The sequence below is a fragment of the Mya arenaria genome, chromosome 6 (assembly GCF_026914265.1).
Source record: "Mya arenaria isolate MELC-2E11 chromosome 6, ASM2691426v1".
NCBI classification, from domain to species: Eukaryota; Metazoa; Mollusca; class Bivalvia; order Myida; family Myidae; genus Mya; species Mya arenaria.
This window is the reverse complement of record NC_069127.1, coordinates 12,248,117-12,260,618: the sequence shown is the minus strand read 5'-3', so window position 1 is coordinate 12,260,618 and position 12,502 is coordinate 12,248,117. Positions and strand designations below refer to the sequence as shown.

The window sequence follows — 12,502 nt, the reverse complement described above, 5'->3', positions numbered from 1 at the left end:
TTTGTTAACACAATGCCCTGTGCAAAATATATCTCTTCTATTTCGTCCTCGTCATCGCTGTCATCCTGTCGTTGTTCCTCACTCCCTACCATCTTTCTGTCCATTTCTTCAAACAGCCAGTCTCCATCTTCACCCTGATCATAGAACCACGCCATCACTGTCAATACTCTCTCTACGTCCCGCAGCGACACAAAACTGCACTCATCCTACAGAAGAGGGAATGTTAAATTGTACATTGGGAGATGTCACCTGGTACTTATTGTAAATCAAAAGATCAATACAGTTAAGCCATACTGTATGTCAATCCTATACCCTTGACATATGTACGATGCGACACAACAAAATTGTAAAACGACACGTTGACATCACAATAAATCTCATGAAGTTATTACCCTTTGCGCCCTCATATAGTCTTGAGACACTGTCAGAATGCGACTGACCACTTCGATCAAATTTGGGATGTTTGGAAGTCTGTCATCATTTATCTGTAGACACAAAATTACATTTTAAGTTAAATGGTCAAGCAAACCACAATCATGCCACTTATTGAAAACCAGCAATCAGTCCATTATGAAGCTAATTAAGTCTACGTACATATCTCCGAACCATCTGCCTGATGTACAATTCCTCGACCTGTGTGTTGAGTTGTCCAAAGTCCCAGACAAGGGGCAGTAAACTTTGTGGGAGTGGTTGCACACGATACACCTGAAAAGTTTGAGAAAGACATTAAACATATCGTATGATCAAATTCATTTACTCATAATTCTTTTTCATTGATTCGAGCCTTACAAAACATTATGTGGATTGGGAATAGAGTGGGAATATAGGATATACAAGTTGTTTGATCAGTAACCTAAATATTCTTGGATATTTCAACATGTTACAAGAGGATATTTGTTAAGGTTTTTCATATTGTGTGTAGTGTAGGTAAGATCAATGTCAAGGTTATTTTGGCTAAAAATAGGAAGGAAAATGAGTCCTTGATTCATAACATCGATGAAACAGCAAGCCTTAAGTATTTTTGATAAAGGGATACATATATATTGTGGTGACGTCATAACATTCTTTTACTGCTTTTGGTTAGAGTTTTTGGATCAAATTCAGTTATTGTTGCTAAATGTCTACACTGCTAAATGTAAAAATCCCAGACACGAGCATGTGTTGTATGACCTTTAAATGTCAGATGTGACCTTGACCATTGATGTATGGACCCAGCTGGTCAAGTTCACTGCATATTCTCTCAATAAGGACAACATTTGTCCAAAGTAATATGGTAATCCATCAATGCATAAGTAAGTTATAGCGCGGACACGAGCATGTGTACTCTGACCTTAAAATGTCTCCTGTGACCTTGACATATGAGGTATAGACCCGGGTCAAGGTCACTGCACATCGTCTCAAAAAGGACAACATTTGTACCAAGTAATATGGTCATCCATTAATGCATAATTATGTTATAGCGCGGACACGAGCATGTGTACTCTGACCTTTAAATGCCTTGTGTGACCTTGACCTTTGAGGTATGGACCCGGGTCAAGGTCACTGTACATCGTCTGCTAAAGGACAACATTTGTACCAAGTAATATGGTAAACCATCAATGCATAAGTAAGTTATTGCGCGGACACGAGCATGTGTACTCGACATTTAAATTTCTCGTGTGACCTTGACCTTTGAGGTATGGACCCGGGTCAAGGTCACTGCACATCGTCTCAATGAGGACAACATTTGAAGCATAAGTAAGTTATAGCTCAGATGAGCATGAATAGTCTGACCTTTAAATGTTTTGTGTGACCTTGACCTTTGAGGTATGGGCCCGGGTCAAGGTCACTGCACATCGTCTCAATGAGGACAACATTAACAAGTAATATGGTAATCCATCAATGCATAAGTAAGTTATAGCGCGGACATGAGCATGTGTACTCTGACCTTTTAAATGTCTTGTGTGACCTTGACATTTGAGATATGGACCCGAGTCAAGGTCACTGCACATCGTCTCAAGGAGGACATCATTTGTAAAAAGTAATATGGTAATCCATCCATGCACAAGTAAGTTATAGCCCGGACATGAAATGTTACAGCCAGACAGACAGACGGACAGACAGACGGACAGACAGACAGACGGACGGACAGACTGACAGACAGACGAAGTGCATTCCTATAATCCCCTCCCCACTTAGTGGCTGGGGATTAAAAACAGGCCAGTCAATGAGGACTTTGAATTTAAAGACCTGCTGTTAAAGTTAAAAAGTTAAAGTTAAGCTATTTGACGACACTAGCAAGACTTTTAAACAACGTGATAATGAAATAGATCATAATTTTGCAAACAACTCATAGACAATAATATGACCTGAGGACGAGTATTGTAATTACTATAAATATTCATAGAGGTCTTACCAGTCTCCTCATCGGTACACGCCCTAGTCTGTCAGTCGTCTCATCTGCATCAACATGATATCCAAGGCCGGCTTGCTCCAACTTTTTTATCAATTCATCGGAATGTCTGCAAAAATATTACACTTTATCAAATATTTCTCTTTGGTATGAACTTGTGTCAAGATTTGTTACAACAAATTTATTATTCAATAACTACTTTTCTTCTGATATGGCACATACAATATGACAAATATGTGTATGCTTTTTAACTTAAATATGAGTATATTTTTCATCAATTCGGTTTTTATCTTCAAACTTAAATGTAGAACAATTTACTTTATATCTGTAGCACATGCCCAGTAAAATTATTTAAATGGTAAATACTTGTAACCTCTTACTTTCTGTAAGGATTGCATGCAGCCACAATTTTCAAATTTTCACATAGAGTCAGACGCTTTCCAGCAATCGATTTGTCACACATGATTTCCTTAATAAGTCCGATAGCTTCCGTTGTGTTAGCCTCGTCAAAGAACATGACAGTATACATATGGCGGCCATATTTTTCAATATTCACCCTTGCAGCGATCTCCGCCTCGTTCACTTTTCGTTTGATATCTTCATTTGTTGTTCCTCCATGCACCTACAATGCATTTTTTTAAATCAGCAAAAACCACAGTCAAATGCAACAAGCATTTAAATGGAGAACAAAATTAGCGAAACCCGTCTTAGTAAAATTTGAGTGAATATGTCAGTTGTGTATACCTTCATAAGTATCATGTTCTTGACATCAACACCGGGCGGTGACTGTAGTTTACACATGAACTTGATGAGGCGTGTTTTCCCACAACCTGTCTCACCCATGATAATCACAGGGATGTCACATCTGTAATGAATTACATAGTCAGGTGATGATGATATGCTTTGCATGTCTTATAAAGCATCTGACTGACCTGAGCGTGTGTAATAAAATCTAAAAAAAAATAAAACAGAAAAACAACAGTTTGGTGTTACCTGAACCTCATATAGATTGCCATGATCTTTTTCACATTATCTGTTGTAAGTTCGTACGTGGAATCCGGGTCATGCGGAAATTCTACGCCCATAATGCTGCATAGTTTCATGATTTTCTGGTCTCTGAAAAAAAAAATTCAAGCATTGTTCTAGAAATAAGTTGGTAGAGCACTTACCCTATTATCGGGCTGCAAGTTTTTCTCACCCTGTAAGAGACAGTTACTGTATATGAACTTCTATATTCTCCACATGATTCCTCGAGATCATGTTCACCTTGTTCTCTACCCTTGAAACTCGGGGACGAAATTCAAATTAGCAGTGGAGTTTGCCACGGTATAGTTATCTATACAGGTGTTAAGAAGGTGTGCATACGGCCCGGCGGTACATCAGTCGGTAGAACACTCGCCCCTAAAGGGAGAGTCCTGGGTTCGAGCCCGGTCAGGCTGAACATTTTATATACTATAATACCATAGTATCAACCATTAAATTACCTGGGCAATGCATCAAAGTCTTCCCTAACTGGTGCTTGATTCCGGACCAAGGAATCATAAAGATTCTGGGCCATGATCCCCTCCTCCAGTACGCGGTTGGTTTGTTGGTCAACAAGATTGCCAGTGTTCCGGTCAATATAGAACCCAAGGAACGTGAAAGTGAAACGGTCCGAATTGAAGAACAAGTATGGATGAGGGCTGAAACATAATGAGATTTGTTAACATTATCTCTGTTCGAAGTTTCCTCAAAGGAAAATTCATGTTCTGTACATGATAACATGAGTTCTAAAAATAGCACAGAAACAGGAAGAAATCTGCTTTTCCTAGTTGGTCAAAGAGCACAATTTAAAACACCATTAATAAAATAGTGTGGTACCTGCTTATCATATGTTAACAGTCGTTTTAACTGTATGCACTCATTTCTATGTTTTATATTCACCGTGTCCGATCGTTACAAGGTGAAGTGGTGGAGGTAACGTTGGTTAGTGGTGGGATACTGCTGGATTGTCGTGTAAAACACGACCAGAGGTAAGAAGTTTCATTTAATAGATTGAAAGGTTTCTTTATATGAATATGTGCAAGATGACCTCCTATTATTACTGAAAGCATGTTAGAATTTTGGTTTCCTCTACACTGTCGCCGTTTCCCCAATAATTCGGGAAAACTAACATTTTATATGGATCCGCGAGCTTTGAAAATTAAAAACAAAACAACGAAAAACAGACCGTACATTTATGGCAAGACAGCTTCTGTTCGTAGAACATCTATTTTAATCAGTAGCGTATTTCAATATTGTTTGGTATAATTAGCGAGTAAGATTGTCATTGCGGGGGACTTTTTAGTAAAACAATATTGTAACGCTGTATGATGTGGTGGACCAGTCAAAATTTGCTGGGTAACACTGGTTGCACAGTGTTTTAAAATTCTGTTTTTATTATTTTTCCAGCCAATGTGTTTCAATCTGACACTAAATCTGTAAATTATTGTTGTTTTTAAATTATACAATTGAAGCTCTTAATATAAATATGCCATAATAAGCAACACTAGTAAAATAAAATCGTGATCGGTTTCGATGGCTGTGGTTTGTTCCTGGTGCAATATTTATTACGACAATGCTGAGAATCACATGAACCGATAGGTGTATGGCACGGATTACTGTGACACTGACTTCCATTCACGTGATTTATGGCGTTTGGTGAAACTTAGTATTAGTATAGTAGTAGAGTTAGTATGATTTCTTTATATGTGTTGATATTTAACAACACTTTAATTAAAATGAGTCTTATGAGGCTTATATATGTTATTTAGTAATAACTGATAAATGTAGGGACATGTGTGAGGTTATGACCATGCTTACAAGGTTAAGCCCCCAGTGAACTCTTTTTTCACTGACCGTTCCAAGGTGGTAATCCCATCGTTAAATGGTAAAGCATTTACAAGGAGGGTATGGTTTGTTTGTAGTGTTTGTATTTGTGAATGTAATTTTAATATGTTTGTGTGTATAGTTCTTTGTTGTTTAGGCCCTTTCACTGTGCCCCAAAACAGGGTTTATTTTAGACTACTGGGCTTGCAGTTTTGAAAAACAAGTATCATGCATACGGATGTGAATGTATTATTGAGAAAGGTAATAATCATGCATTAATATGTATGCATCAACGATACGTGAATAAATAAGCTTCATAAATAAATAAGCTTTTCTCATTTAAATACAACTATAACATACAGGTTTGGTGAGAAAGTGGATGAAATCTGGTGGAAAAAATGCTAAAAATAAAGAATTTAAAAATACAGTGAAACCAGTGTTACCCAGCAAATTCTGACAGTTTAATCATACCCTATAGCGTTGCAATATTTACAGCCTTAAATGAAATAATACCTAGACTCCCATGTACGACGCATTTGATATAGCTCTAGCTGATCTTCATCCTCAGTTTCCATGGCGCCTTGATGAATCATTCCTGGGGACTCTTCACTCATGTTCAATGAGCGTGTGGAGAAGTCCTAATCATTGATGATTCAAAATTGCAGTTATGGTTATAAAAATTACATGATCGCACACAATTCTCAACAGATAAGTATTAGTGAAAGTAAATTTAATTCAATAACCACAATTAGTGTCATTTATCATTACATGTTTATCTTAACTTACCCGAGACATCTGAATCAGAAACCTCAAGACAAACGTTGCAAATCCAGGAAGGTCCTCAGCTGCAGCCACAGATACAAACTGGTTTTGTTCAAAGTCTACCAGCTGGGTGTTGAGGAACCAGACAAAGTGGTGCAACTCAGACCAGGAAGGGTCCCGTACGCCACAATGCCTGAAAAGTAAATTCAAGTTTTTAATTTCTATGGCTAATGCCAAAAGATGCTAGTCTACTAATTATAACTAGAGCAATATAGATGGGATAAATACCCCCGCACGCACAAGTGTCGGAAATACTGCATAGAGCAATCAACGCAATCAAATGGAATATGATTTACTGAAAGTTAACGTGCCACATAATTGTCAATAATCTTAAGACATGCAAAAGATTGGAAAATATACTGTTATGTGGCATAAAACCCAATAAGACTTACATAGCAAAACATACCAAGTTCAGAAGGTTGCTGTGGCCTTGACTTCGAAGATATGGACACGTTTTTTATGCGCGACATGTCCTTATACTATGGTTGTCACTTCTGCTAAATAATTTTAAAATCGGACCATAAATGAGAATGATACGGACAGGACTCAAACTATTATCAGTAAGGCTTATATAGCAAAATATATTACATTATAAGTTCAGATGGGACACGGGTCTCGTGCGCGACGCGACACATCCTTATGCTATGGTGGTCACGTATGCCAAATAATTTTAAAATCCGACCCTGACTGAGGAATATAAATATAGACCGGACAAAACGGGACGAAGGGAAGGACTTGACCACAAGCGTGATTCCTATATAGTCCCCACTTTGTGAAGCGGGTGTTTTAATATAAAATACTCTTAAACTTCGGCATTGACCCTCTATTAAACTTTAGACATTCACTACCTACCTAAGCAGAACATCAAGGCATGTTTTGGGATCGCCTTCTGGCTCGAGTGGTTTGACAGAATCCAGTGTCTGCTGCTGATCTAGCCTCAACAGGTACTGGAACGTTCGCTGGAATACAGGACTCCGGAACTGCTGTTCATCGAAAAGTTGGTCAGTTGACACAAAACCTGCAATCGCATTTAAAAAACAGCTTTCCAATCATAAGTAAGTGAAATTGTTCATTTTACCGCTTTCTGAAAAATAGACAAGCTATAAACTCACTTATCTAATATGGTGTTAAAAGCAGTAGAACTCGCTCTATTATATTCAATTTGTGCTATTTTTGTATTTGAAATCAAAATCGAAGCAAGTTTTATATGATTGCGTTTTTATTACACAGAATTTGAAAGAAACATACCTTTGACAGAACTTCTGTCAGAATATATTTTCAGGCTTTCATCAGGTGAGCGACAGGTTGAATCCGGAAATAATGCAAACGTCGGATGTACGAAGTGTGCCTCATCCTGCAAACAAAGTAAAATTATGCTGTAACAGTATGTGGCAAATGCCCCCGAACGTGACATTGACCTTTGAACAATGTCAGTACCATTATGCCTAACCAACATTGCTGGTGCATTTGCAAGACACCATTGAATTATGTCTAACCAACATGGATGGCTCATTTGCAAGACCACATGGCATTATGTCGCACCAATATGGCTGGTGCATTTGGAAGACCACATGGCATAATGTATAACCAATTCGCCTGGTGCATTTGCAAGACCACACGACATTATGTCTTACCAACATGGCTGGTGCATTAGCATGACCACATGACATTATGTCTTAACAACATGGCGGTCCCATTTGCAAGACCACATGGATTTATGTCTAACCAAAATGGCTGGGGAATTTGCAAGACCACATGGCATTATGTCTAACCAATGTGGATGGTGCATTTGTAAGACCCCAGTGATGGCAGGATGTCTAACCAACAACATGGCTGGTGCATTTGCAAGACCACATGGCATTATGTCTAACCAACATGGCTGGTGCATTTGCAAGACCACATGGCATAATGTCTAACCAACATGGCTGGTGCATTTACAAAACCACATGGCATTATGTCTAACCAACATGGCAGTCACATTTCCAAGACCACATGGCGATATGTCTAACCAAAATGGCTGGTGCAGTTGCAAGACTACATGGCATTATGACTAACCAATGTGGCTGGTGCATTTGTAAATTGCCTTTACGTTTCAAATGCATACAGCAAGTTATTTTATTAACCTCTAAACACAAATATACAACCCATAATTGACAACCCACACTCTTATGTCCTTAAAAGCAGCATTCCATTGTAAACGAACACTTAGTATGACCTTGACCTTAGAGGTAGGGACACAGGTCTTGCAAGCAACACGTCATCTTGAATTGTCAAAAACATGATGCATGTTATTTATAAATCAGTCCATACAAGAGAAATTTACAGCCAGGACACAACAAACTATACTCTTTGTCCTTATATGCACGATTCCATAGTTAGCAAACAATAGGTGTGACCTTGACCTTAGAGGTAGGGACATGGGTCTTAAATGTGACACGTCTTTTGGTATGTGAAACACATGTGACAAGTTATTTTAAAATCTGTCCATTAATGAGAAAGTTACAGCCCGGACACGACCACCTATACTATATGTTTTATTTGCAGCATTCCAAAATATTCAAACACTTAGTGTGACCTTGACCTTAGAGGTAGGGACATTAGTTTTGCAAGCGACACGTTGTCTTTGTATGTCAAACACATGTTATTTTAAAACCAGTCCATACATGAAAAGTTACAGCCCGGACATGACCACCTATACTCTGTCTCGTTTGCAGCATTCCATGGTATTCAGACACTAAGTGTGACCGTGACTTTAGAGGTAGGGTCTTGGGTCTTAGCCCGGACACAAACACCTATACTCTGTCTCATTTGCAGCATTCCATAGTATTCAGACACTAAGTGTGACCGTGACCTTAGAAGTAGGGACATGGGTCTTGCACCCGACAAGTCACCTTGGTATGTCAAACACAAGTGGCAAAAAATATGTCCATACATGAGAAAGTTACAGCTCGGACAACACCACCTATAATATATGTCTTTTTTGCACCATTCCATAGTATTCAAACACTTAGTGTAACCTTAAACTTAAAGGTAGAAATACAGGTCTTGTACACGACACATTGTCTTTAAATGCCAAAACACATGTGGCAAGTTTTTTTTTTTAAATATATCTATACAAGAGAAAGTTACAGCCCATACACGAGAATTTGAGCCAGACTAATGGACACTCGGACTGCCGGTGCGATTTTAATATGCCCACCGTAGGGTTTATCAACATGAATGCACACATTATGTGTTGTTTAAATATACACTTTTGTACATTTCGTATCGCAACAAACACATTATCAATATTGGTTTCCTTCAAGATCTTATTTAGCACATACATTTGCATCCTTTGCTTCAAACATAATCGGCATTGCTTCTATGAGATACAAATCATGCACGGATCTCCGCCAGACGTATCCGGATTTGTCGACCAAACAGTTGAGTATCAGCAAGTTGAACAACATGTAGTCCACACCTTCCTGGACCTGCAATGTACCATGACATTTACACTAAACCAATGGATACACATGAATATTATATATATGTTTTGGTAAGGTACACATGAACAGTATATTTATGTTTCAGAATACTACCCTAATTAAAGTGGACTTCGATCAAATTGATACATGAAAGAATGTATTTTCAATATTTGATTATACATTCTAGCATGAAATTCATCAATAAGTTGCAGTTTTCATGATTGTGTTAACATACTTCATATTCCATGTATGTATGTATGTATGTATTTCTTTAGACCTTGTGGTCAAGGATAACCCGTGAAAGTGCAAGCACTTATTTCCAACGGGGTCCTTTGTTTTTGCTGAAGGGACAGCACGCTGAAGAGACAGTGGTGGGATACAAGGAAGTCCGGGTGCGATACCCTAGCTCTTTTTCGAAGAGACCCCTTGGTTCTTTTACGTGCTCGGTGTAAAGCACCGATACACGGGGTACAGGTTTCCTGGGTTAAACCAGTACTGAGTACACCACTTTTCCAAGCACTACCCTTTAAATGCCAAGCGCCAGGCAAGGGAGCTACTTGTACCAATTTTTAACGTCTTTTGGTATGACGCGGCCAGGGATCGAACCCACGACCTCCCGCTCCGTAGGCGGACGCTTAACCACTAGGCCACGGAGACGGTTCCATTCATAATCTTACAACTTATTCTGGCATACAAAAATAATGTTATTTACCGTACCTCATGGTTAATATTAAGATGGAATATTCGTGCGGACTGTTTCTGTGGGTCTGGCGTGTGTTCCAGAAGTCTCTGTATGAAACTATGCAAGTTTATCACTTTCTCTTGCAGAGGAATTGACACTTTTTGTGTGTCCACTGACTTGTTTTTACGATGTATCTGCGCTTGCACTGCCTCATCTTTTCGGTGCACAAACAATGTTTTACCAACCCCGGCTCTGGTTGATTTTATAACACGCACTGTTGATCTAAAACAATAGGCATGTTATGACATGTTCAGGTTAATAACGTTGTATGCGAGTGCTTGAATAAATTTGGCAGAATGTTGGGCTTAATGGAATCATTTAGCTTCCGAATATATGGTGTTATTAATGAAATGAATACCATCTGGAATTAACTCCACAACGTATACTATCATGCTTAACATCTTTTCAGCACAAACAAAGATCTAGTTATTTAAAATAGTAATACATTCATTGAGTGTTCAAACCTTTTAAAATCAACCATGGCTGCACAGGGTTTGCCATGGAATCTAGGAGCCTCCAGATGACGAGTCACATATTCCTTCAATTGGCGTCCATTGACAGGACCAACATGCCGCAGATACTTCTCCAAAGATGACACAATCGTTGAGCGATATTCGTTGTCTGATCCACATATCACGAACAAGCGGTACTTGATACCTAATGAAGTAAATTCAGCACATTTCTTGATTGTTAACTTATGCATTGTTACCCTCCGTTTGGGATTTTATTCTTTAATGTGGTGTAGGGTTCAACATACCAAGCATGTCATTTTTCATTGAAAAGCAATCATATCTAGGTTTTGAGGACATAATATGTTTCATTTCTATATTTTAGTTTCAATTGAAACAATTTACCACAGTTACTTAAAAGAGCTGTGATTTTCTATCAACTGTATCTGTAGTTACCATCAGAGTGCCTAATGTCCAAAAGTAACTCTTCCAGGCACTGTTCCGCTGCCTCGCTGACATCAAAATCCAGCATATCTGCGTGGAGGAGGCAGTGAATTTTACCAGAGCTGCCATATATCGCCCGTCGCCAAAATATGCTTACCTGATAATCATAAACTTTAAATACATAGGTATTAGACAGAATGAGATCATATTACATTTAGCCAAACTATTTATAAATATGTCTTACAAAATATACTACGAAAGCCATAGACTGCCATATGCCCTGCCCTGCCGAATTAAGAAAAGTTTTAACTTCGCCTTACGACAAGAAAAAGGCAATGGCCCCAAAAATACTTCAGCAAGAGTTGTTGTCTCTGTGCACTGCAGATATATCTTAATATAAAGTTTGATGTAAAGACTTTTCGAGTATGAAAATTAACAATGGACAATAACAAAAAAATACTGCAACCTCAACGACTTTTCCAGTTATCCTCCAAACAAAAAAGTATGACAATTAACAATAGGCAATAATTCACAAAAAAGTGCACTGAAAGTTATGGTTCTTTTGAACTACACTTCTTCTCCACGAGATTCATCTGCATATGAAGTTTGAATGAAATACCTCAAAGACTTATGTTCCGTACAAAAAAAGAAATAATAACAAGAACATTTACTCAAAATATACTGCATCCATAGTAATGGTTCTTGTGTACTGCACTTCTCCTTAATGATATATATCAGTATATTTAGTTTGAAATGTATACCCAAAGACATTTTGAGTTGTACTCTGGACAAAGAATAAGTATGAATGGAAATAACAAAAAACTGCACCAAGAGCTAAGGTTTTTTGTGAACGTCGCTTCTCCACAATGTGATTTATCTGTATATCAAGTTTGAAGTCAATACCTTAAAGACTTTACAAATTAGGCTTCGGACGAGATTGCATGAATGCTCACACACGCATAATCACGCATAACATTTCTATATACCATTATCCTTTCGGCGGGTGAAAACCAAACCAACAAAACAATATGTCTATTTTATACTTATACAATGTTAATTTACATATTATCTTTTTTTTATCTTACCACTGATATAACTGATTTTCTTTCAATCTTTATTCTTAGTGTACTTAAATAAAAAGTAAATGATACTTCATGCGAAATACCTCATCGGCAGTCGTGTCTGCAGTACACACGAGGACTTCATCAGACTGCGGCAGGGGTTGGTCAGGATCGTACATGTAGATTGACAGTGCGACACTAAGAACTTCATCTGTAAAAATAAATAAATAATTGTATACATGTATATTTGACTTTTTTATAGTTACAATCCACTTTTACGA

The 12,502-nt window shown here is 38.0% G+C and overlaps 1 protein-coding gene across 3 annotated transcripts in view; it reads right to left on the bottom strand.

Moving 5' to 3' along the window:
• LOC128237322 (E3 ubiquitin-protein ligase rnf213-alpha-like) overlaps window positions 1–12,502 on the bottom strand; it is a 117,082-nt gene that overhangs the window by 36,942 nt on the left and 67,638 nt on the right. For all 3 annotated transcript variants that reach the window (XM_052952729.1, XM_052952731.1, XM_052952730.1), the window contains exons 29-45: window positions 12,326–12,432; window positions 11,173–11,317; window positions 10,732–10,924; window positions 10,243–10,489; window positions 9,385–9,531; window positions 7,310–7,415; window positions 6,914–7,079; window positions 6,026–6,194; window positions 5,753–5,877; window positions 3,877–4,074; window positions 3,386–3,508; window positions 3,137–3,257; window positions 2,773–3,014; window positions 2,396–2,501; window positions 595–705; window positions 393–485; window positions 90–206 (exon numbers count right to left, since the gene is read on the bottom strand). In XM_052952729.1, coding sequence (XP_052808689.1) covers window positions 90–206; window positions 393–485; window positions 595–705; window positions 2,396–2,501; window positions 2,773–3,014; window positions 3,137–3,257; window positions 3,386–3,508; window positions 3,877–4,074; window positions 5,753–5,877; window positions 6,026–6,194; window positions 6,914–7,079; window positions 7,310–7,415; window positions 9,385–9,531; window positions 10,243–10,489; window positions 10,732–10,924; window positions 11,173–11,317; window positions 12,326–12,432 — 2,516 coding nt within the window. The remainder of the gene's footprint in view (window positions 1–89; window positions 207–392; window positions 486–594; window positions 706–2,395; window positions 2,502–2,772; window positions 3,015–3,136; window positions 3,258–3,385; window positions 3,509–3,876; window positions 4,075–5,752; window positions 5,878–6,025; window positions 6,195–6,913; window positions 7,080–7,309; window positions 7,416–9,384; window positions 9,532–10,242; window positions 10,490–10,731; window positions 10,925–11,172; window positions 11,318–12,325; window positions 12,433–12,502) is intronic.